General features: G+C 48.0%; 2 protein-coding genes across 2 annotated transcripts in view; one reads left to right on the forward strand and one right to left on the reverse strand.

Annotated features, from left to right (window-relative positions):
- LOC146207350 (rho GTPase-activating protein 18-like) overlaps window positions 1-26680 on the reverse strand; it is a 199142-nt gene that overhangs the window by 54481 nt on the left and 117981 nt on the right. The gene's annotated exons all lie outside the window — the stretch shown is intronic.
- LOC146207352 (uncharacterized) lies at window positions 21963-26099 on the forward strand. The gene is made up of 3 exons (XM_084587099.1): window positions 21963-22111; window positions 22878-23114; window positions 25054-26099. Exons 1-3 carry the CDS (start codon window positions 21963-21965, stop codon window positions 25358-25360), a joined length of 693 nt encoding a protein of 230 aa, XP_084443225.1. The 3' UTR covers window positions 25361-26099.

Here is a 26680-nt window from a genome sequence, read left to right on the forward strand (position 1 = left end):
AAGCTCTCTTTTTTTTTTTTTTTTCTCCCAATGGCGTCGCAGCCATTCAAGCCTAGATTAAAGGCGCCTGTTTGCAGATCTCCTGTACAGAACAAAACGATGTTCGCAAGAGCTTCATTCCTGGTTAGCTGGTTCGGCTTACTTTTCAAACGGAATTAGCCCAATTGAAAATTAAGAAAAAATAGAAGCTTTCGGCTTCCAGAAAGCGCTTTCAGCGATAAGTCTAGCCAAAAAAGTGGTATTCAAAAAGAGCCATTGACAGGTTGCTGTCAAATTATCATCAGAAGGAAAACGAGGAAGAAAAGTTTTATGAAAGACTAGTACACAAGAACGTTCAACGAGTCTGCAATTCACATTTAGCTAATAAACATTTACCTGCAAAATTACACTTTTCAAATATTATATTTTGCACTCGAGCGAAATGTCCCTTCTATGCTAGAAACTTGTATGATATCAAAAGAAAAAAAACGAGGCAGCTGTTTGAATCTTATTTTATTTTATTCTTAAGGTCGATAACAGTGTCTGAAATGAATGCCAAACATGGAATCTTGAACGAAAGAACAAACAAAACGAAACCGATATAAAACATGGCATTGTGTGTTGGCAATGCTGCTGGTGCCTTTACATCGCGTTCTGAGTCATTTATTCACGATTCTATTGGCAGACTATACAACACGCATGCCTGTCCGCACAGCCAGACATCTCTTCGGGTCATCTAGCTGGTGGTTAGACATCTCTCCGAAGGTGTACAGATGAGGCAACACGCACGCAATGAATATGGATCTAAACGTAAAACTTTCCCTTCTGGTCAGGTGACATAACTACCCTCCGTAGACAGGAATTATCCAGTCTGGTAGTGTCCCTTTCTTGCCGCCCATAACCGAATTCTATGACCGACGACATAACTTTATCCCGATGAGTCATGATGCTACTTCATTAATAAGCCGAACAGCAAGTGAACGACTTCTCATAATGGGAAAATTTAAGCTGCACAACACTGCTCTTAGAACGAGCTAGCGCTAATTGCACCGAACAAAGTCATCCACACGCTATAACGCTTCCCCCGGGAACGCGATGTGAACACCAAGGCTGCGCGAAAGCTACAGCCCATCGTCACTACTGGTTCTACAAAATGTTACACATTACACAAGATTTGCTGAAGAAATAAATTCAGGGGAGCCGTGGTGATTTTCACGCCACGCATTAGGATGTGGAGGGTCGCACCGCACGACGCCAGGACAAAAACAACAAACAAATGAATTCGATACACGTACTACAGGAAGCATAGGTGGCGTATACAGCTCGAGCTTCGGTTACACCTCGCTGCCCGCCTCCCTTTCGTGCAGCGCCTGCTGTTTCGAGAGGTGTGGAGGTGGCCTTTTCATCTGGGTGCCTGCCAGCGCTTCTATCCGTAGCGCGTTTATAACCGAGAGTCACACAGCGGTGCGTGGCACGCACCCCTCCCGACAATACAATGGGCAACCGAGCATACGGCAAGTGTTACAGAAAGCTTTCCAGAGCCACTGCAATTAAGCGGCTAAGCAAAGAGATGATTAAAGCATCTGCTCGAGTTGCGATTTTCAATCCCCAGAGAGTGTTTGGTTTGACGCCCGGATTAAATAGCGGGCTGTTTGAATCCTTGACGCAAGGCCGCCAGGCAGTTTCTGAAACTGCGTGATGAAGAAGGAGCTTTAGAGCAAACTGTATATGTGTACAGTAGCCACAATAAATCATGCCTTTGAGGAATCCTGCCCCGAGAAAAAGACGTCGAAGGTCTTGCTCACCTCCTCATCGCTAGGCGGGAATCGATAGTTCTCAGTTGCTGTTTCACCTAAAATCGCGCAGCATCATGACGGCTGTAATGATCATTAAGCCAATAACTGGCACTTGAACAGCGCACTTGCTAACGAACAAATCTCGAGACAAGACCCTGTTGTCAGAGGTCGTCTTCGCGGAGGTTCCTCTTTCAGTTCTAAAGAGAACACAGGGTAATAATTCGTGCACACGAGCAGTGGACTACCAATTGTGAGCAGCGACGCTCCGAGTGTGCAATAAATGATAAAATTGGCTATGTTTTAGCTCTGGTTAAACCTGGTAGAGTAGCGAGAGCGGGTATCCCTGGCTACGCTTAGGTTTCACTTGAAAGTAAGACACACGGTTTATGTAATGGCTTGAACACCAGCTGCGGGCTATGACGTAAGTAAGCGCATGCGCACAGCTAGCCGAGCGGTGGTGCCACGCCTCGGCGCGCAGTCACGCTGACCTCGCGAAGCGGCTGGCGTAGTGTAGCCCCCGCTACAAAATTGCGTCGGCAATTGCTAATCGTCCTATTACGATAACAGTTATCGCAAACATGCGCGCCCAGCGCATTTCATGCCATGCCACGCCCCACCATCCTATGCCACGACAAGAAACGTGCCATTCTATTCCATGCTGCACTGTGTCCTGTCATGCATTCCCACGCCCATATGGCTCATGCACTGCAAGCACACACGCGCACACAACCTGCAAGCGAGCAATACTGAGAACTGGGGCAAGCATTCTCGCAGCAACTGCTGCAACGATGGCGGCAAAGCTTCCCGCGCGTTTCTCGGTGGGTGCGATGCGCGCCGAAGCGTGTCACCAGAGGAGGCGGAGAAGAAAGAGAATGGACTCTTCTCACTAGCGCCGCAGAGAGTGAGCGCACGGAAAGGAAGAGACGCACTTTTCGGCGCGGCGCGTTGGTTGGCGTCTGCACGCAGCAGACGCGGCGGCCGCGCCGTGAAGCCCTTGGCCCCTCGGGGCCATGAACCAGGTCGGGTCACGACGGCGTTGTTACGCAAGCCCTGCGGAAGCTTCACGGCCGCTCTTCCACACAGGGCATTGTCATCTCTTGCTTGGAAAAGAAGATCCTCCTTTTCCACCAACCATTACTCTCACCACACAGCACGAGCGCACGAAATCACAATGTACGTGACTGTTTTGGCTCGCATTCTCCGCTCGCAAGTGATGGACACGTCGCACATTCAGTCCCAGAGCTTAACGCTTTTCCTAACGATACATAGGGTGCATCCAGTGACTCATCACTGCGTTATTTTTAAAAAAGAAATTAACGAAAAAAGGCGAAAAAAATGTCAGAGTTTCTACCAGTTTAGCTGGAAATCAGTGCATCCCAGCTACTTTTCTACGCATGCTTCTTCTCTGCGCAAGAAAAACCACCACGACAAATGGCGAAGAAAAAAATGCGGCGCTAAAATCTCTCACTTTGCCTAACCAAGCTTCCCCTCTCGCATTCATGACCCCCCGAGCGCTATTCTCTAAACCTCGCGCTGAATGTCCGCTGCAAAAGCAAATGTGGAAGAGTGCCCACACCACATTTGCTGCTGAGCGACTCCCTCTCTCTCTTTCTTTCCGCATTTCACCTTTTTATTTCTTTTTTTTTTTGTCATTTTCTTTTTCCTTCTGAGCATAGTAACGCGTTGTTAAAGGACGAACTAAGCAGGGAAAAACGCGGGGGAAACATACTTGCAATGGTCTCAAATAGTTTCGCATGCAGGTAAAGAGAGCGCAGGAAAACAGTCGAGCTTCCATTCACTTTTGACGCTGTTCCTGAAGGCGCTTCCTGCAGCATGTGAAACTTCGTAATAAAAATAGCAGCGCAGAACAGAAGGAAAAACTGCCGGTCTGGCCATCGAGACCACGGTGCCTAGAAAGTGCGCGGATTATGTTAAGTCGTTGCTTTCTCATTTTTCCAAGCGTTGAGGGAAGGCCGAGTAAGGTTGAGGCCTGGCACCTGTCATTATGTAAAGAACACCCAGGGTTGTGCAAATGATGCTTGCGACCACTTCTAGCCAGTTAATGGTCGCAAGTAGCCCCATGTAGCCGAATAGTCTAGTCTTACTGCTCGCATGTGAGCAGAAGCGCAGCCCACACAAAGAATTTTAATATAATCAACTGAGCATTCATTTACCCAACTAAATTATTCACCGGGAACCATATGGGTCAGAATTCTGATTCAAGAACGAGATCTCTCGTACACGCCTTTCAAACACCACACGATGATTGTTCTTTTCTTTTTTTTTTTTTTGTTGTTGTTTATTTATCAGGAGAATAGATACTGTGCTAGTCGCCGATCCAATCAATCGGCGAAGCCTGGTCACTTAGCCGAGGCGCGAAGAGGAGGCCAGAGGCTTCATGGGCTGTTAGGAGTCCACAACGCGGGTTGGAAGAGTGCATTTATTTTCCAGAAAATCAAAGTTTATCCTTCCTCGTCATCCTTGTTCTCCTCCCATAGAGCTAGATTACTGAAACCCTGCTCCGCATCTGTGTTACGAAAGTGCGCACAGGCGGGGAAAAAGAACGCTGTAGAAATCGAGAACAGAAAACGTCTAGCTGTCTTAGGGTCAGCAGTTGACTACCCTCAGTTTTAAAAGAAGAGTAATTTTGGTTAAGCAGGTGAAATAAGCATTGCAAAAGCCCCGATCTCTCACATCGCCTCTGTTTCTTAACTACATCTTCTTGCAAACATTAGATAACCGCGAAACAAAGCAAATATAAACTCCTCTATTCTCATCTTCCTCGGTCCCGTATAGAGACAACGGTATTACGGCCGCATATCTATCAGCCCGAAGACAGAATGAGGACTGGAAGATATGCGTGCCACACTTTCAGCACCGTAATCTCCGCACTCTGTCTCTTGCACGCAATTCCAACCATCCTCGCACGCCCCAACTCAGCCGCAGTTCATCTTCACTTGTAGAATTTCACTCCTATTACGCATGAATCGACGACAGTCGCAAACGGAATCGTCAAAGAAAATTAAAAAGGAAAGGTTATCGCTAACATGGAGACCTCGACGTCAACAGCAAAGCGTATGCAAGCCACTATGTATGCCCGAGCGGCGGTACCTCGACGTACTGCGCCATCCATACACAATGAGGAAGACAAACATGTAACCAAACGAGACAAACAAATGGACACCACAGCGAGGGTGCCGCGCATGCGAACAAGTTCTCGCCCACGCAGGCCGGCAAGAAGCGATCTGGCACTTCTCTCTCAAAAGATGCTCGGCAGTGGGTTCCCTGTTTTACTTGCTCGATGGGGGCGAGCCAAGCGAAAAGCAAGAGCCACACACTACGTGCAACGAGACAAAACTCTCGCCTGCGGAGAGCGAATAACGACCGCTTTGTACACAGTGTGGCAGACAAGGCCGCGGCAGCATCTCGGCTGGCCTCGAATCGGGCTAGACGTATAGTGCTTGGAGGACAAGCAGGAAAAGTGCCGCGAAGATAAGCCCGCGATGGAGCCGCTCCTCCGATGGCCGAAATTCGGAGCGCCGATGGAGAAGAGTCCCGAGCAGCGATCGTTGGTTCTTGGAAGAAAGAGGGGAGGGAGCATCGAAATCGAAAAGATGGCCTGGTCTGCAAGCAGCGGAATGCCGTCGCCATATAGCCGACCCAGAGAACTCTGTACTTATATGCGCCGTTTCCTTTATTCTTGTCGTAAATATGTTCCAGCAGTTGCTCACTAAATCGATTCACCTGCGCTATAACCAAGGCCCCAGATTGGAAATCACGCGTTTCTTTTAAATTCTACATCTTTATGACCACCCAATTTTAGCGTCGATTTGGTTTCCCGAAACTATTAGAGGAGCAACAAACCGGTGGAAGATAGTTTTAGACTTACAGTGCTATTTCTGCCTCACCTCAATGGAGCTAATTAAATCCTGCATGATGGACGACTGGGCGAGCCAAAAGAGTCTGCCTCGCGGCCGCCAGCCATTGCGTAACACACGTATTATACAGCGTGGTCCACCGTAGCGCCACCTAGCTAATAGCGTCGTTCCTCCCAAGCCTTAGAGGCAGGATTTGTGTCGCTCGTAACGGACGCATCAGCAGGAGTTGAGAACGCGCACGCAAGCGTTTCATGCCTGGGCCAGTTAGCCACCGACCAATTCGCCGTTCGGCGAAGCGACTTGACCATTTAAGCGACGGGTGTAAGAGCGCCAATTTTCGAACGCATTCAATACTGAGGAAGCTGTTACGTGCAAACAGAGCAGTGTCACGACGTTTCCTTGACCTCTGTCTCTCTATACGCACGCCTGAACTCGCTCACGAGCGTCACACGTACGAAGCGGTGCCCGGGTATCGTAAATATCGCATTGCACGCATACACTGTGGACGTGGCGCTGTTTCCTCAAGGAAAAAACATCCCTGCTTCATTGGCTTTCTGTGTGAATGTGTTTGCTTTCCGTCCATGGCGAGTCAGTGCAGCCAAATACGGTAGCGTGTAACCATGTGCTCAGCACCACCAGGAAGGCAAAGCAGTGGAAGCTGAACGAAAGACGGAAAAACGAAAATAGAATGCGAGTATAGGAGATCACATTCTTATCCTAACCACATCGTAACTTCCCTAACTAGATCCTTCAAGCGTCACGTAACAAGGCTCACTTTATAAGAGGATGAATGTGAGAAAAGAACACGGGGTCCGAGCCTATGCTAGTGAAAAATGACAGGTTACGTCATCATAGTAGCAAATAGTGTTCATTGCCCCCCCCTCCGCCGTTTTATTGGATGCTTATCCTTATGTTTTGTATTTCGATTCCAACAAGCTAATCGCACTCCGGTTTAAAATAGCAGAAAACCGGAAATAAGGTGGCATATAACTCCGAAAGCAAGTTGCGAGAGATGCCTCAGTGAACAGTTGGTGTGTGAACAGATGACAGGTTCGCGAGGTCATGGGCGTACTGGATGAGTCAGCGGGAGAATGAGCGGATGATAGGAGTGAGTGAGTGAGTGAGTGAGTGAGTGAGTGAGTGAGTGAGTGAGTGAGTGAGTGAGTGAGTGAGTGAGTGAGTGAGTGAGTGAGTGAGTGAGTGAGTGAGTGAGTGAGTGAGTGAGTGAGTGAGTGAGTGAGTGAGTGAGTGAGTGAGTGAGTGAGTGAGTGAGTGAGTGAGTGAGTGAGTGAGTGAGTGAGTGAGTGAGTGAGTGAGTGAGTGAGTGAGTGAGTGAGTGAGTGAGTGAGTGAGTGAGTGAGTGAGTGAGTGAGTGAGTGAGTGAGTGAGTGAGTGAGTGAGTGAGTGAGTGAGTGAGTGAGTGAGTGAGTGAGTGAGTGAGTGAGTGAGTGAGTGAGTGAGTGAGTGAGTGAGTGAGTGAGTGAGAGCGAGCGAACAGCTTTTCATACAGCAAATACGTACGCAAGGCCAGAGCTGTGTCGAGAACCGCCATCGTTTTACCAACTTTGTACTAGACGTTCGAGCTCACGTTACTGAGTTACCTGAGTATTCCCTTGGCATACCCAACTCAAATGACACAGGCTTGTATGTATCAAACCACCTTAGTAACACGCCGCATGTCCGCAACCGAATCATATTTTGTCAAGTGCAGGAAAACGAGCAAAACCTAACAACCAAGTGAAGTCGGTTTCAAGATCACGGCTGTGGTCGCTACTCCGCTCACGGCCTGCAATCGCCATCAGCCGATGCGACGCATTTAGACCGAGACCAAGATGTCTATCAAAACTTAAAGAAACCGCACAAGATCGCCAAGCCCGACAAGGCGATATCGAAAGAGCACAAAAAGAAAAGAAAGAAACAACATCCTACAGAACTGTCCATGAAGACCGATGGATTTTCGATATGTCGATGAGTGTCTCCGTCCGCAATCTTCGCCTTGGCCTTAACTCCAGTCACCGTACACACAGATTCCCGTAAGTAGGTATACACCACCAGTGAGTCGACGCCGCACCTACACGGAACACCTTGCGGGCCCGCGAAATCTCAACGACACACTGCGATCTCACGTGCGCGAATCAAGGAGAGACTGCGGATTCGGAGTAAAGCGAAAGAAAGCGCGCGGGGATTGAGATTAGCGCCGCGGATAAGCACCTCGGATCACGCACTCAGGGTGCGATTCCCTCCTCCCGGCCCACATTTGTCGGTCAGCCGGATCGGGGTCACGAAACCTCTCGGCAGAGAGGGAGAGTAGTAGCACCGACGGCCCGCGAGCGCCGCGCCGCTCTAAAATTAGACCTTTCTCGGCAGCCGGCGGCGCACGGACACCACACGCTTCTTCTCGATCGCCACAGCCGCCGTACACGGCGTCTCGCCGTTGACGTTAACGCCATCACCAACCGCAGACGCCGTGGTCTCACCGCAAGAGCCAGCTGGGGACGGTCCCACGCCCTGCAGTCCTTGCGCCCCGGGCACGGCACGTGCACACATCGTCGCCGATAGTGGTGCTTGAGAGGTGAGCCCCATCAGACTTAGCTTACGTAAGGCGTTGTGGAAGGTTACCGACAGCCCTTACTGTCACACGGACAACGTTTCCAAGCTCTGATTGCGGTTACTCTCTTCACGCTGGCGATTATCCAACCCCGGACGGAGAGTGGCTAATAAGTAACGAGCTGTTTCCGAATTTGGAAAAGCATACTTTTAAAAAGACCTCTTCTTGGCCCTATCTCGCAAAGAATGCTCTTTAAAGAAAGGCACGCTGTGCAAGCGTTTGACAACGTTGGTGATCGTCAATCAAGCGTGCCTTGTGAGGTTCTCTACGAACGAGGCCTTCAGAATGGGCAATAAGAAGCGAGTGGTTCCCGCGTTTAGAAAAGCAGTTCGTCAAAATGGCTTCGCCCAGGGTCAGCCAGCACAAGCTTTGAAGACTGCCCTTAAATGAAGGACTGTATATATGAGCAATAAACCTTAGACCGACCTGTTCGTTCGTCAAGTAGTAGTTTCTTCCCAGATCCGGAAAAGCAGTTTTTCCTTAAATTACTTGCCGCAGGACAAGTTGGTGCCTTATTCGGAAGACTATTCTCAAAGAAAGAGATTCACTTTGAAAGGAATACACCTTATTCCTTATTGCTGGGCTAGCAGTAGTAGGATGGTTGGTAAAACATATGCTTCATGTATCCCCTGTAATATACATGTAGAATGTTTAGACTATTTTTCCATTAAAAATGCAAAACTCACTCCTTTATACGTGTTAGGCAGTGCATTAAGTTGCATACATGATACATCTGATTATAATCGAGTCCCTTAATCACCTCCGCAGAGCTGCGTAATGAAGACGCTTTCTATGCAGGCAGACAACCCGCATTGTGAGCGGGTATCGAACTCGCCTTTTCGGGGTCAGCGGCGACAGAAAGACACTTAAGCAGAGCCAGTCCTCCTCGATTAAACGCGTTCACCCCGACGGCGATGCAGGCACTAGAATACCGGAGGAGCAGTTCGATGACCCCCGTTCCTCTTGATGCTCCTCGCGCGAGCCGCCCCGTTCAGACAGGTTGTGCTGAAATCGCAGCTCTCGAGCTGCAATGCCCATACGCTTCGCGCTATATAACTGCCGACTGGTCACGCATGTTATGGGGCTATGCTCTCCTGTATTGTCTTTATCTGTTATATTTGTCACATACGTGCACCGTTAATGTTTCGTGGATGCGGTGTTCGGTCGCTGATCCCAATACTGGACGCGGCGGCCGCATTTCGATGAAGCAGTAATTCAAAAAAGCCCGTATGCTGCGTCATGCGAGTGCACCTTAAAAGACCCCAGGTGGCCGAAATTTACCTGGCGCCCATCACTACGGCATATCCCACAGGTATGCGAAACTTCGAAACTTTAAGCCCAACATGCATATCTAGTTTGCCATATAAATTTCACTTCACGGCTGTCGAGAGCGAATCCCTATGCATAAAGTGGGTGTAGGTAAAAACGTCCACGGAAGATTCTACCCCGAAAAAAGGTCCCCGGAAGAAAAGGCCCCTGAGGAAGCGGCTCCTATAGGAGAAAAGGTCCCCATGGCGAAATTTTGTACGGAGAGTATAACCTCCTAAGACTCACTTGACAAAAAAGAAAATTAATAGTTTATTGCATTTTGTGCTGACTTTGATAATAGATGTAGGCATTCTATAGTGGCTGGGTCCTCTGGATGCCTGATTAGTACCCTTGAGTAACCGCTAAAAAGAGGAAGCGCTACTGAAACACCCTCCCAGATCTTTCAGTGATGAGGGTTGACTCAACCGTTCCGGTGGCCATGGTCTGCATTGCCGGTGGTGATAGGGAAATTAAGATGGCCCCCCTGAAGCACCATTCCCAGCGTCCACCGCTGAAGCCGGTGATCAGCACGCAAACAAGACAAATACGAGGCCACATTCGAAGTACCAGACCATGCCACGATCATGCAGTGCTGGTCAAGCCATGAAAGAGCCCACTCCTACTACAAATCGACGCTTCGATCAGTGACGTCGTTGAAGCGCAGAGTAATGCAGATACGCACTTGCCCATGGTCCCTGTTTTCCGCTGCCATCACATTTTTTTTTTTGTTGTTGTGAATGTGCCGCATGAGTATACATCAATGTAAATCACCCAGTAGAATCACAGTCTACGTATTTAAAGCACAATGGGGAGCTATAACACGTGGAACATGAAAACACGTCGAGAAACAAACAAAAAAAAAATAAAATCAGGTTCAAGCTAAAATCACAAAAGGAGATTAAAGGTCAAATAAGCAAACATGGGCCACATCGATCGTTAGTGTTCTCTTGTTAATTAATCGTGTAAAGGCAGTCGTTTTCACACTATGTTAGGCCAAACACCTTTTTTCGAAGCAATTCATCCCTGAGAAGCCGCGCCTCATGGTCAGGCGAAAAACTGACGTTATGATACATTTAACTTCGCCCGTTTGGGGAAATGTTTTCCTACTTTGCAAAAAGGGACTTTTTCCCAGTGACATTTTTTCCCGAGGACCTTTATTCGGGGATGTTTTTTACGGAACTCGCATAAGGTGCTTAATAAGGAAGCCACCTACCTTGTTCACGAGGCTAACTACCTAGCAATGAAACCACAGTTTTAAAGGCTACACGTTCGTTAACTGGCTCTTCCGTTATTCATTCCTGCCAACTACACTAATTTACCACATTTTGGGACCCTTAACTGGAGCCACAGTTGGTGAAAGATAATCAGAGGCAGGCTGTTCCGAACAGGCTGCCAGTTATAACGGTGGATAACTAATTGGCCCTGTTGCCATTGTACACTGGACTACAACGAGTATCGCAGTTGCAGACGGAAGTTAATTGAGCTATTTCCAAGAGTCATGATCGAGTATGGAGACAGGTTACCGTCCGAGACAACGCCAGGACATTCGTAATGGATCACGGGGAACGTGGAGGGTCGGGGGATTTTAGTTACTCGTGGCATTGCTTTTAACGAATATAAAATTAAAAAAACAAATGCAGCGGCAACAGCTCAGACTGCAGTCGCTAAAGTTTTCTGGGCAGCCCGGAAAACAGTTTCCCTTTGGAGTTGTCCCATAATTACAGCTGCGCAATAGTATTCCATCTGCACGACCACTCCCGATGTAAAATCTAACTCGCCCCCCGCAAGACGTAGCTCGACTCTATACAGCAACTTTATGAAGCCAGCGCGCTGTCTTTCAAACATTTGAAATGTTTAAAGTTGATATCCCAGTATGCGGGCCGAAAAGAACTGGACTCGTTAGTTTTTGTCCGCACGTAAGCCGAAAACCGGGTCGGAGAGTAGGCGAGGCATACATAACTGAAGAAAAGGGGCCAGTAGCGCCACTTTGTCTCGGTGTCTAAAAATGAAAGCAGAAGGGATTCCTGCAGAAGCTGGCTGACCTCGATGAAACGCACGCGGAGCCTTCTCATACACACAGGCCTTCGAAAACGTGCACCGCCTACAGTAACACATGAAAACGCGTTAAGAACGACGTACTCGCTGCCGCTCGCGCAGTGGCCTCACAATGAACTAGTTGCGTAGGGCTACCAAACGTTATCTTCAAGTGTCGTCCTCGCAAAACCGGTTGTTTGCATTCCGATCACCGTGGTGTGAACCGGTTCCTTCTCGCACTGCGCCTGCGCGATGAAACAAAGTCGTAGCATTGGCATACAACAGCGAGGAGGCGCGTGCACTTGCCGTAACGTGCTCGACTCGAATCCACTTGTAATCGTGCATAATACGCAGAGTTCAACGACCGCGGCAGACCATAAGAAGGACACTGCCCCAAGCCTTCACTTCACTAGGACTGGGCATAGCTCGCGTGACCACGGTGCTTTCCTTCAAGACTTGCCTGCCTGCGCTTCGTTACACCCGATCGAGGCAACAAAGCGGAAAACCAGGTTCGGCTTCTGGTCGACATACCACGGAGAGTTCCAGTATCAAGGAAAAGCTACAGCATGAGTTCCAGCACGAGAAGTGTGGGTTCCAATATAAGTTCCAGTATGACGGAGTGTAACTCGAGTTACACACAGGGCTGCTACAACCGAACAGCACCTTGAATCTGTGGCCCCTGCCCCGCTGCCAACAATGCCCCTTTTCATACCGTTTGCGGAGTACCCTAAGCTCACTGTCGCTATCGTGCATCTGAGTCCGTTCGTATCTGGTATTGCCTGCACCGTGGCTCAGCGGCTAATACGCGCGCCTTTTGAGTCTCGAGATCATGACTCGAACTCGGCCGCGGCAACCGCGTTTCAATGGAGGTCAAACGCGAGAGTCATCCTTGTTTTGTGCAATGTCAACGCGCGTTAAAGATCACCTGGTGGTTGAAATTAAGCCAAAGCATCTTCACTATGCCACTTTTTTATACTTCTCCTTTAATTCCTTTTTTTTTTCCTTTCCCTTTACGGTGCTGATAAGGTGCTCACCGAGAAATGAGACAGTTACTGTGGTTTCTATTCCCTCCCAACCAGCCCACTTTAAGCAATGATCTTCTCTATCCATCATATAATCTATCACATCTTACCGCTTTGTTCCTGCCATGTCTTACTGTGGTAAAGCATCTAACTCGCATTCTTTACATACCAGGTTCGATCTCCAATGTTGTCGGGTATCCAACGATTTTCCAATGAGCAAAAGATTTCCCCCGGCCTAGTGATCCGCACTTCTTGAACAAAACGTTTAGGACAACGGTCTTAGACCGAACCATAGCGCTAAACGGTCAGTGATGCGTTTTGCTATCAGACGGATTAAACCTGGCTCATGTGGTATAGAGGAACTAGAGACCAAATTGCCAACCTTCGCTGGATCATGGAAAAAGCAAGAGAGTTCCAGAAACCCATCTACTTCTGCTTTATTGATTATGCGAAAGCGTTTGACTGCGTAGATCACAGCAGATTATGGCAAGCTCTCCAAGAGATGGGAGTTCCAATTCACCTCATCTGTCTCCTCAGGAACCTGTATGAAGGGCAAGAGGCCACAGTCAGAACTGGGCATGGTCTTGCTGATTGGTTTCCGATCGAGAAAGGAGTGAGGCAAGGCTGCATACTGTCGCCCTGCCTATTTAACCTGTATGCAGAGTGCATCATGAGGAAGGCTGGTCTGGACGAGTCTTCAGCTGGAGTGAAGATTGCTAGAAAACGTATCAACAACCTTAGATATGCGGATGATACCACTTTAATGGCAGAAAGTGAAGTGGAACTCAAGAGACTTCTGATGCGCGTACAAGAAGAGAGTGAGAAGTTTGGGCTTAAACTGAACATTAAAAAGACAAAGATCATGGCGTCTTGCCCTATCAAGTCCTGGAGCATCAATGGACAAGAAGTGGAAGCTGTGACAAATTTTCTCTTCTTGGGCTCCAAGATTACCTCGGAAGGAGACTGCAGCCATGAAATTAGGAGACGCCTGCTTCTGGGAAAGAGAGCAATGGTTAGTCTTGACCGCCTAGTAAAGAGCAGAGACATTAGTCTGCCAACCAAGATCCGTATAACTCGTGCTATGGTCTTTCCAGTTGTGATGTATGGATGCGAGAGTTGGACTGTGAAAAAGGCTGACCGCCGAAGAATTGACGCGTCTGAATTGTGGTGCTGGCGAAGACTCTTGAGAGTTCCTTGGACTGCCAGAAGATCAAATCAGTCGATATTGTCGACCGTAAACCCTGACTGCTCATTGGAGGGTCAAATTCTAAAGTTAAAGCTCAGCTACTTTGGTCATCTGACGAGAAGAGAGGAGTCGCTGGAGAAAGATTTGATGTTGGGAAAGGTTGAGGGTCGCCGGAGAAGGGGTAGGCAGCGAACGCGATGGTTAGATTGCATCCTCGAGGCACTGCAGATGAAGTTATGTGATGTTAGGAAGATAGTGAGAGACCGGAAAGCGTGGCGTGACATGGTCCATACGGTCACGAAGAGTCGGACACGACTGAACGACTGAACTGAACATGTGGTATAGGTCACATTTAGCACATATTTTAGCGCAGCTGTGGTCTCAATGTATAGAGCACCGACCTTCGCTTCGGGAGGTGGTCGGTTCAAGTCCTGCGCCAGCTGGTTATCCACCGGTTTCCTCCAATAGGCATGAGCTATGGCAGGGCCTGGTGCTCAGCTTCCCAGGGTGCATGCCTTGGGAAGGAGCCTGCGGTTTCATATCTCGTCACTGTTGATACATTTCCGCTCTAGAGGTAATTCAAGCGCCCACCGTTCAGGCAGTGCTCAGGAGTTAGTCATTCTGTTTCGCGGTGTGTTCCGCACATTTCGTGTGTGCACTCATTGCTGGGCTGCGCAATGTTCTCAGTCGACGCGTTGCAAGTTATACTGAACGAAATAGTACGCACTTTCTATCGGTACGCGGGATAAGTGTCTGTGCCCTATCGTGACATTTTGAGAGAGCAACTTGTAAGTTCAGCATACTTCTGTACCCCACATTGCTGTCGAGAGAAGATCGAAGTTCTTATATAAACTCTATATGCTTGTCGAATAGCTCTTATGGCACTGGGTGGCTGTTTCTACGCGTTACTGCTGTCACTATCGAATGTAGTCACGGGTGACGCAGTAAGATGACATTCAGGAATACTGAAAAATTTCAAGGCCACAGACTTATAGTGCTCACCCGACTGCCGTTGTAATAATTTTGTAGCCAGGTAGTAATTTCGCCGTTGTGTCAAATGCTGCCGTTTCACGCTCGACGGCACGGGAGGAAGCATGGATGCATGCGTGCCATGTGGGAAACTCAACTCGTTCACGAGACGCGCAGAGCAAGGCGCCTTAATGCGCACATTTCTTCTTTTCTATAGGAACTCGATGTTTTCCTTGGGGAAAATTTTTCAGGGAAAAACGCTCCTCACAATGGCTGGGAATACGTGCGCATTGTCGCGGCACCGCTTCTGCATGTCACTACGGCAGCGCGTTGTGGAGGGGCGGACAAACAAATCGAGAGCCGCTCGTGCGCCCGTCGGCGTGAAGCACACGCAAGAGTGTGGCTCCCGCAACCACAGCGACAGTACCGGCTGCGTCCGTACGCGCATAGCGACTTTCTGGCCAGACAGCAGCTGACTGCTGCGGCGGCGGCCCCAATATACACCGGCTCACGCGATGCTACCTGAGCAGCACGCGCCGTTCCGGCAAGCAACGCGGCTCCTTCCGGCAACCACGAACCGCTCATGCTGTTATCGCGAATTCCGAGCACAGAGGGTGCAGCCCGGACAGCGTGCGAAGAAACCACGCCCGCACCCCTAAATGGACTCTAGTGTGTTTCCGCATTCGAAAGCAGCTCGCGGGCCGAGGACCCCGACAAAGGCACGCCTATTCTTCGATGTAAGCCGTCGAACGATCGGACAGCCGAAAGGTACCACCGTGACAGGTCCGTTTAAGAGCTCTTGTCTCAAGTGAAACGGTGGATTGACAGCGCAGTGGATCATGGGCGTCATTCGCCTTCCCGATTGCATCACAGGCCACGGTGTTTGACGGAATTAGACTTCGGCATCCTTTTAGAAACGCCGAAGGAAAAGAGGACTCAAACTTTAACCTGACAACCGGTATACTTGTGACGTCAATAATATTACCAGCTTAACCCCTGCAAACCTTCCCTGACAGCAGGAAATGACGTTGAAGCCTCATGTCTAACACATGTAGAGTATACAACTGCCGTAGCCCTCACGTTCGGTAGCCAATGGCAAGGAGAGAGAAACATTTGCTTAAGATATTTTCGTGCGAACAATTATGATATGTGTGTACAGCCCAGTGCTAACACAATAATTAAATCCCGAAATATATATTTAACAAGTGAACAACTGCTAGTATTTTTTCTTTCGTTCAAACTGAATGCTGTCTAGAATAGGCGCAAGCTGCCATCGCTAAAAGAAAGAAAGAAAGAAAGAAAGAAAGAAAGAAAGAAAGAAAGAAAGAAAGAAAGAAAGAAAGAAAGAAAGAAAGAAAGAAAGAAAGAAAGAAAGAAATGTTGCTTTCAACAGTATAGTAAAAGCGATTATAGCGCTGTGACACTACGCTTGAGCTACGCACGATGATGCCTACCGACATGATCGCTACGGTCTGCTAACAGCAATAAAAGTAAGCAGCTTGAGCCCCTCTACCTGCCGTTAGCCGGCAACAGGAAAGCCAAGGTAACGATGCAAAAGAAGTCGCGTCGTAGCGCTTCCTCGCGGACCGCTTCGCACTGGTCACTGTTGGAAAGGAGGAGGGGAATGGTGAAAGGTCTACAGAACGAAAGAGATGTATCTCGCTACCGCACCTCCGGAGCCGCCGCATCTCCCCTCTTTCTCTCTTCTTTCTGCAGCTATCTCAAAGCGGAACGAGAAGACCACGAAGACAATAAAATCATCCACCAGAGCACAGCGCAGCGACATAGACAGCTTTCGCGTGAACTGCACCGAACTGAGCGACGCATTGGCGCTTCGCCGCTGGGCGCAGTAGGCGCAACAGGAAGGGAAGCGAATGTAGAAGCAGGCAAAAATGCGTATTTCTCTGGCGCTCTTCAAAAAGATACCGTTTTATTTTCCTCCTCCTCCACCTCGAAAGTCGGCAGCGGAAGAAAGAGAGCCGAAAACACTCCGGACCGGCCTGCCAGCTTGCCTACCTACTTTAAGCTGTTGGCAGCTGTTGCCGAAGGCTTCGCGATTTGAGCTGGCGAGCGCTCTAGATATCTCTTGTAGCGAGTCGCAATGATCGCGAGCGCCGCGCGTGGCGGGTACACGGTTTATCCTGCCTGAAAACCCCATACAAGCGCCGACAGAAAGCGTCTACGATAAGTGACATTGGCAGATTGCGAGCACATTTTATCCGCCACTGCGATGCGTGCTTTCGGCCAATCTCGCGAATACGCAACGACAAAATTTATTTACAGCATCAGACTTGTACTGCTTCGTTTTTTAGTGTTCAGAGGCGTCTCGCGAAAGTCATATGCGTGGAAGTTTGTCCACAACTTCCTCCTCTGATTGTGATCTGAGGTGTAATATTGCTGTTTCCCCTGGTCCGATCACCTATCCCCGTATTGTTTTGAAGCGTACTGTACCTTCTTTCTTTTTATTCTCTGCAACCCGGTTTGGTCAGAGAGCTTTTTTTTTTTTTTTTTCATCTTCTACTATACCGCCGCGCATTCGTACCCACCACCCAGGATGCACTGGACCTAAGCAGCAGAACAGTACCAGGCACCACAATACAGGTGCCGGAATTAAACTCAACAAGGCTGAGTGCGTCAGGAAAATCGATAGGGTATCGAGAACGAGAAGTGCCAGTTTCCCCGTATGTGTTTCTCTTCCTCGAGTAAAATGCACCCGTGTTTCGAAGGCGCATTCATGCATCCTTCACGAACCGTTTCGCCTTCATTCCGAAACGATGTGATCGGTCCATTGGCTACACAGAGAAGACACCACGTTCCGACCTGAGCTGTATACGTCGTTTCGCTCGTGGTGCGAGGAAGGCAACCCAAGGGCAAGTCCCGCTGTTTTCCATAGTGAGCAGATTGCCGGAAGTGTTATTGAATTTATTTTCTTTCCACTAGTTTAAGTGTTCTGTGACGCCGTTTCAAGCGGCAAAAAAGAAAAAAAGAAAGAAGAAGACCGTGCGCGCGTCGTCGTCAACACCTCTGTTAACGGGGGAACTTTCGAGCTACGTACTGTTCATTACAAACTTATGCGGAACAGCATATTCTAAATAAAAAAAAAACATGTTGAATCAAGAACAGATGGAACAATCTTCCTCCTCTCTCTCATTAACTAATCTTCTTAATTATCTTTTTTTTTTTCTTTTTTTCGTAGCGTTACCTCCAGGTGCAGTACCTCTCTCCGTGGTGGGCTGTCGTAGTATATATGTCGGAAATGAAAACTCTGCAGCTCGTCGGCTAGTCAATATCAAAGCCGTCGGTAAATGCGCCACGAAGCGAGAGCTCTCGAGAATGGGTTGTGTAATCATAAATTCAATGGGCTTCGGCGTGGACTTCGTAGCCACACGAAGGCCGGGAGAAAAGCATCGGGTGCGAGGAGGAGGAGGGTTACAGATATCGATTTCACTTCTTAGTCCTATGGGCAGAGTGCAGGACTACTTCCTTTCTCATTATTTTATTGTTGGCTACCGCCGCCAACAATTCATTACGGTTTTATACGAACACTGAGAAAAAAAAACCTGAAATAGGCCTGCGTGTACAGGTTATGCAGATTGCGCAGAAATAGAAACAGACAGACTACTCTAATTGCAAACGAAGATGTTGCGAGCTATAAAATGAAAAATAAAAAAAGTCACGCCAGGCATCGCCGCCAACGTGAACAGTGACGATGTCAATGGAAGTTTTGTCGTGAATCTCTGAGGCTGCAGGTCGAACAGGCAAAACCTGCAACACTTCCAAGCGATGATCACTGAGTATTTATACTGACTCTACAAGCTAAAATCGAGTGGGAAAAGAAAAAGGCTGCATCTATAAAATTGGATTATGCCAGTCACAAGTGCGTATATTGCCGCTGAACCAGCATAAGCGCAGCTGCACACACACAATCGAATGCTACTAGCAACTGTATGGCGTTGTCCTCGATGCCCCTTTAAACGTAAAAAAAAAAAAAAAAAAAAAAAAGAAAAAGAAAAAAGAAAGAAAAAAAAAAGAAAAAAAAACGCGATGACCTAAATGCGTGTATCGACACCCAATGTCATGGAAGTCTCGAAAGCGAGAGAAAGGGGCCGTGGTAACCAGCGCGTCTTAATTCCTTATGCACGTAGGCTGATGCTAACAGCTCCCTCACTCGGGAGCAGAGGAAAAAAATATGAAAGGCATGAATAATAGCAAAAAAAAAAAAAAAGTAGACAGGAAAGGAGAAGAGGCTCAGAAAGTAGCTTTCCCTGTTCCTTCCTTTCTTTATCTTTCTTTCCAGTTTTATCGATGCGCACGGAAAACTCGCGTGCAACGCTTCTGGAAGTGCGTGCACGGCAGCGGTCGTTGCCTTATTAGCCTGGAACCGTTGAAGGCCCAATCTATAGTTCAGAGGCCGCATTCTATTGGGCCACATCGTTAAAGACAGGACTATACTGCTCCCAAGGTCTCGCCAAGAATTAGACCCCAAACACAGTTAGGCCTGGAAGCTGCAATAGTATACTGTCTTTCGCAGTATCCGCGCTGCTCCAGTGCCCAAACCATCTTATACTAATTATTATTATTACGCTACCCTCCTCTTCCTCTGAAGCAGCCACTTAGTTCTGTTTAAGGTGCTTGTGCCTGCATTATTGACTAACTTGACTCGTGTGACTGGAGTGACTGGTATGAAAGAGCACTGAAGAAAGGTAGAGGGGAGCCTCAGGCCATCAACACGTCCGCTTGCTGCACACTGATGTTATAGATTAGGCCGAACCGAGAAATAGTAAATGAAGAATACATAGTCTAGTACAAAATATTTGTTTAATGGAAATGGTTCAGGGGGTTACTGTCGCGTTTGGTCTATAGTCCTAAGTCCGGGATTTCATTGGCTGAAGCAGCTGCAGCACCCGGGAAAAAAGGTATTTTGTGCCGCGAAGTCGTAGCCGGGCAGGCTCCCAATCAGCGTATGTACGTTGGGTTTTCTTTAAGAGCTATGGCTTTTTTCTATTTTTTTTTCTTTTATGTAAGCCTATACAATACGGTTAAGGTCTGTTTTCTGACCGCAAAACCTGCATTGAGCTGTGAAAAAAGCTCGGCTAATTGCGTGCGATCTGTAGGACAGTGTTTGTAATCGTCTGAGGTGACACGCCTCTGATTCATGGAGCCCTTTAGCGGGTGCCGGGAATGTTTGGAAGTGTTGCAGGATGTGGCAGTAAGTAGTGAGGGGGCTGTAGTGTTATTTGAGGGGAATGATGACGGAACCCGACAGAGGAATTCTCGATTGGGGCGTGTGCATGCTCGTTTCCCTCTGCCCTTTGATGACCAGGTACCCATACTACTTCTCTGGCTGATGCCTGATGTCTGGATGCCTCGGGTTAACATTTTGCAGGTCAAAAGAGATCCGTTGCCTCGCATGTAGCTTCTCACACACACAAACACAATACACATAAACTACATTAAAATTGGATGTAGTAGCCGCTGCGTATTGCAGGGACACACGCAAACACAACAGTGTATAGAAACTATATTAAAATTGGACGTAGTAGCGCTAGTTATTGCAGGAATTTCGAAAAATGAAAATGGTCGCCATGAGCACGGTCACCAATTTCGGCGTTTTCACACTTGTATCCTAATTGATTTTAATATTACTGAACCACCTAGCCGAGGCTAAAGCTATGATTAACATTTTTCAGGCCTTAAATACTTTATCAGTATGCCACAGGGTGAAACTTGAACAAAAGCAACGCTAAACTTCCGCAAACAGGGGGAACTGAGCAACGAGAACGCTCATGGCTCTCTCCATCTTTCCGTCTAATGTTTCAAGGAAGCCAACCACTCATTTTATTTTTAAACCATAAAACAGGGAAATAATGTCAACCAGTCAGCTTGACGACTAATTTCTGATAATTAACTTTCTGCTTTTAGAGCAAGGTGTTAAGCTTTCTTAATTCCAGTTAACACTATTTCCTGTTTTCTGATGTCCACCAACATTGGCACAACTGAGCCAACTCCATATATCAGTATACTTATTTTTTTTATAAATTAATCGCCGGCTTCCCTGAAACACTTCTTGCGTCCCTTTACCGAATTTCATTGTTCAAGAAGAACTTTAACCAACTAGTACATCCTACGATGCTTTTCAAGTATACGCGTCAAGAGACAGCATGAACAAGATAATTGCTACATTTGCCACCTTTTATTGTTCAAGGGGAATTTTAGTCAATCAGACCGTCCTACCATGCTTCTCAAAGTACGCGTTAAGAGGCAGCACGAACAAGAAAATTAAAAAGTTCGCGTATAACTAACAATTTCCTCGAATTCATGGGTTGATTGTTCCTTTAATACGAAGATTGCTGCGATAGCAAAAAGACGCTCTCTGTGTCACCATATAGCAGTGCTAGCCATATGTCTTCTGTTCAGTAATGAGTTAAAATAGATTAGAGGAAAACAACCTTTAGCCGAGCATAGTATATGCAACACACGCCCAATCTGAGTTTTCCAGGATAGCAACAAATAACATTAAGAACTGGGCCCATTGCAAAACATTAATAGTAGTGGCTGCTGTTCCCAATGTCTAGATGGGAAGCCTCCAAAGTGAAGCAGATTACAATTAGTGAGCAATTATTCATTAGTATCAACTTTCAGCACCTATCGTTACATCACCAGCTTGCCTTCGTAGCCGCATGGCTGCGCTCGACTGGACGCTAATGAGTAAGTATTCCCTAATTATTGCTAGGCTAAACCGTACCTGTTCGCACTGACTAGCTCAGCAGTATGTGTAAAGCGTGTTCCTCTACCTCTCGTATTATTAATAGTTTATTCAGTGTTCATTACATAAAGAGGCAAAACACTGTTCTTGCTTATTTAGCTTTGCATTCTCCTTAGCATATAGTATGCACGCTTCCATCAATACGCAACCACCTCCCCGTTATTCCATGGCGATGACACGCAACTAAGTGATCAGTGCGTAACAGCGAAACATAACGGTCAATTGAATGGCCCGCCTCTCTTCGCGGCGCAGGCTTGCGTGCGACAGCGTGCCTACTCTTGCCGTTTGCGCGGAAGGGAGAGGGGGCTCAGCCTCCCCACCCCCGTCATAAAGGAAGCAGCGGAGGACCCAGGCGCACAGCGACCACAGCCAGAGACGCCGCGCCGTAGGGAAGACGTCGACGACAACGCAGAACGATGCGCGTCGCGACTTCAGCAGCGGCGATGACGATGGCGTCCCGGTTGTTGGCGTTATGGTTGTTGCTGTGGATGGCGGCCGGAGTTGAGGCCGTCCTGCTCGGAATGCTGCTTCGTCGGAGCACCCTCAGCTCGATGATACCAAAGCCGTAAGCTATTTCCCGTCCCCCTTTCTCCACCCTCACCGTGATTATGCAGCTTTCCAGTGCACGTCTCACGTCGCGTTCATAGCCAGTTTTGCTCTTTTGCTCTTACAGACCTCAGATGAGAGCATGCAAATGCTAAGAGAAAGTGAGAGATCTCGGTTGAGTGCGTGTTTATGACAGTGAGTAAAGGGGGAAGAAGACGCAATGGAACGACACTAGTACTAACGCGTTCACGTGTGAATGTTCCTGCTGAAGCCGCTAATCGCCCGGTACCGGCGTTTTCCTGCTTCCGCTTATATATCAACTGGCTCAGACTTCGCTACAGCGTGTCAAGCGCTGAGAACATTGCAGTCAGCGGCAAGTTGCACGGTTCGCCGTGATATGAAGAATACGAAGCCTGCGCTAATTACGGGTTATAATAGCATTTCATTAATGGGTAGTCCTGGCATAAAATAACTGTCATTTGGACAGCACAATCGCTAGTCGCGGGTGCGGTATACGATGTAGAGCAACTGCATGAGAGAAGCCCTCTTTTTATTTAATCGTTGACGGCCACGTTAACCTATGAATGAAAGCTAATGCGTCGTGCAACAATAGAGTGAACCGAGCGTGGCGGAACCCTGTTCCGACGAACCGTTTCCACGAGCCCTGTTTATAGGAAAGTGGTTATACAGCAGCCCGTGACAGCTGTAGTATGATGGATTTACTCAGTGAAAATCGCCAGTTCTTTTCTCTATTCTGACTACACCTGTCATCGACTACCGCGCAGGTCCATCAAGATCTACCGGGATCTGGACACCGGCAGCAGTTCCGGCCTGCGGTCAGGCTTCAAGGTGGGCATCGACGCCACCTTTGGTGGCAGCAACTCCAAGGAGCAAAACGACCACCAGTCCCATCACCACCACAACCACAACAAGCACGAGTACGACGACGATGCCCTGGGGGCCAGGTACCATCACCACCACGACGACTACAAGCTGCAGCAGGGAGACTACGACTTGCACAGGTGGGCCACTTCCGACCAGTACATGTAGACGAGACGACGCGCCATGAGTGGCGCTGCGCGTAGGTCTTCCCGCTACAGCTTTCATGGCCGGTACCAACAAATAATACCAAACAGACAGTTCAAGCCTCCAAGTTACCATCGGTTATTCTTCCATACGTCAAGGTGGAGTCGAGCGTTTCAAATTGGTATCAAATGTGGCATTGGTCGATCGCGACAAACAGGGTAGAAGCTCGCAAGGCACCGGGTTGACAATGTGAGATTATAGTGAAACGACTGTAACATACGAGATTGTACGGAAAGGTTGTGGCACGCGAGATTATGTGGAAACGGCTGAACACCTCGTAAGTGATTGGAACACGCGCACATGAGAATGAATCGGCGTCTGTAGTACAAGACCGAATATTAGCGAAGCGCTGATGCTGAGCAGCTATATTCGCCATTAGCAGCAGCTTTTGCATACGAAAGGACTGAGGCAGATCTGTATTAGAAAATAATGCCCCTTTCATTTACATTCAACGTGAAAATAGCTCAAGTTAGGTGCTGCTACTTCGCTATACATGTAGTGATCCTTTGTTCTCAAAGTCATTTCATTTTTAATATGACAGCGTGTGAGCGAACGCACGAGCAGAGTGAATTAACGTGGTTAAAGAACGGCTACTCACTCCGTCTGACACGGAATTCCTTATTTTTACACAAGCTAGCGAAAATCTAATAGCTTCACTGAGCTAAAAAGAAAAAAAAAATACTCCTCTATATATATTTTCATGCGAATTATCTTGAAATATCACCAAAGAGACATGAGACTTTACTCCCTCAAATTCATCCGGACACTCGCGATGATGCTAACAGTGGGGTGCAAACGACACCAAACACACAACGTGCGCGGCTGAAAAGAGACAATGCTGTCCCGCTTCTGTGTGTTTAAGTTCGGACCCTCTTCATCTCGCTAATGGCTTCCACATGACGTGCCTGTAAGAGGCTTAACATCGAACTGCTACGGGGCTTTCGTAATAAAAATAATGATGACGGGTGATAAGCAGTGTGCGGCGGAAAGTGCCTCACTGGATCGTTCTGCGCGTCGACATCACTGGCCGAAGTGTTAAAAACGCGATATTTCATGGTGTGACCTGCGCTGCATGGTCATGGTTCCTGAAACCTACCGGTCCGACAAGACGATTGTACCGTTCTAATGAGTAATATTACCCGGGCGATGAAACCTATCCTATTGAGTGCTTAAAAAGTTAGGGAACTGGGAACCACACACTTTAAAATTAGCCGGATAGCAAGTGACGGTGGACTGTTTCACCATGCTTTTACGTCATGCCTCCTTCATGTAGTGCCTGTAAAGGACTAAGATTCCAAACAATGCATGGTTACACCTATCTTCAGCCATAAAGAGTCCAATAAAACGTGCAGTTTTTTTGAGGATGGGATGCGACTACAGGAAAGATTCATTCGTAGGCCAATTTTCGGCTTGGAGAATTTTTTGCCGGGGCCTTATCGTCCGGGGACGTTTTTATTTACACCCGGGTAAGCAGATAACAGGACCGGCACGACCACAACCGGTAATTGGTGGCACGTTAGCGTGACAAGGTCGACGGCTATATAGAGAAAAGAAACTTCAAACGCGTCATAATACTCGACTGAATGATTTGCTCAGGTAATCTCATGAGTAAAAGTGGTCGAGGCTGACACAAGGCAAGAGCAAGTGGACATCAACAGGAAATGCCCGGCCTAGCTCTGCAATATACTGATCTTGTTTGATAATGATGACGAGTACCATTGGTATGACAATGAACAATAAGATTCATCTCATAATTGTTAAGACTTCCATTTGTAACATTTTAGACCCTATCATTCATCTAGAAGCGTGGTCACATATCACCGCAATGAAATGAGCTCCGCAATCCTCCAGCTAACGGTGCATCATTTCTCGCAGGTATCAAAAGAGCCCGTCCATCACGCTGGAGATCAGAGCGCGCGAACCGCCCGAGCCCCCGACGACCCCGCCACCGCCCAAGGGATTTTCGCTGAGGCGCATCGTTAAGCGACGCCGAAAGAACCGCCGAACCACGACACTGCCGCCGCTGCTTCCACCTCCGCCGCCACCACCACAGCCAGACCCGCAGCTGTCTATGCTGCCAACATACCGGAAGGAGCTCATGTATCCGGAGTATGCCTTCGGCCCTTACAAGGGTCACACGCTCATGGGATTCACCTACGACGGACAAGACTTCAAGAGCTAGCCTGCAGCGGGCCGACTTCTCCCTCCGAACGAACGCCACCTCAACAGTCCGTTCAGCAACAGTTAAAGACGCTTCACTCACAGCCGCCAGACCTGTCTCAGAGACGGCGGTGAAGACATTCCGGCTCAAAAGGTCATCATGGTCTCCATCGTACAAGTCGGCCTCGCGTCAAGGAGACTAGCGAGAGATTCCCTTTTTCGTGCGTTTCTGTAGGCATGTGGCAAAAGGCTCAGTTGGGGAAACGTCCACTGTTCAGACTTTTGCCGGTGATGGAGGTAGGCACTGTATGCTATTGAGCACAGGACACTGACTTGATGCGCGCGCCAGTATATGGCAGGTTGACGGGGACGCAGGGCGTTCACGTGTGACCCGTAAAACAAAAGCGCGGCTTTCTGATAGGCCAAGTGACCCGAGATAAAACCAGGAGCTCCAGCAGTATCCGCCTTGGGGATCGCTTCAGTAACCGAAAAGCAAGCAGCGCCCTATGAAGTCCGAGACTGACGTTCTTATATTGAAAAACGTGTCACAGTGCGACCTAACAATTGCCGTTATTTCCGATTATATACTCAAGCAATGACGGCCAGATATAGCCGCACCGCCAGCTTCATATGCAGTGGAGCTGTTGATGGTCAATCCAAGGCTGAGATATGTGTTATCAGAACGGGCCTCAAAGGCAACTAAAACACACTTATAAGGGCATTTTATTCACCACCAAACCATCAGTCTTTTATGTTTAATCCCTCAGTAGCAAAACTCACAATAGTGAGAGCGTCAGTCACACGACTTCATGCACTTTCGGCTGATGAAAGGGGTTGAGCCACACGTTTTGTGCTGGTGTGCAATTTTGGTTTGGAACTGTGCGTAACACATTAGTAAACGTGGATCGATCACCACATGAAATTCGCCAGCACTATTTCATTAGTAATTGAATTTCTTTTGTTCTGTAGTTTCAGCTTCGGTTCAAGGCTTCCAAACGAAGGTTTGGACATGAAAGTGACCATGAAACCTCGTGATGCATAGAAAAACTGCAATATATTCGCTGTTTTGCAGATTTAATTCATGTAAACTGTTACACTATACTTCCCCGGAAACCGAAATGACAGCGACTGGACAAAGAGCTATTATGCTACAGTTTCTGTGTCTCACATTATCTCATATTCACTTGTGACGTCAGAAATCGTTCGGCAACCTGAAACTGAAACTGTGTGTCAAAATTAATTCAATTATAAAGCATTTACTGGGCGTAGGCGACTTAACGCTGCGACCTTCGTTTACCAATGTCTTACGCATAATTCCAAAGAAGGAATATACCAAGGAAAT

This window comes from Amblyomma maculatum, chromosome 1 (genome assembly GCF_055883805.1).
Source record: "Amblyomma maculatum isolate TAMU_Amacu chromosome 1, ASM5588380v1, whole genome shotgun sequence".
In the NCBI taxonomy this organism is placed as follows: Eukaryota; Metazoa; Arthropoda; class Arachnida; order Ixodida; family Ixodidae; genus Amblyomma; species Amblyomma maculatum.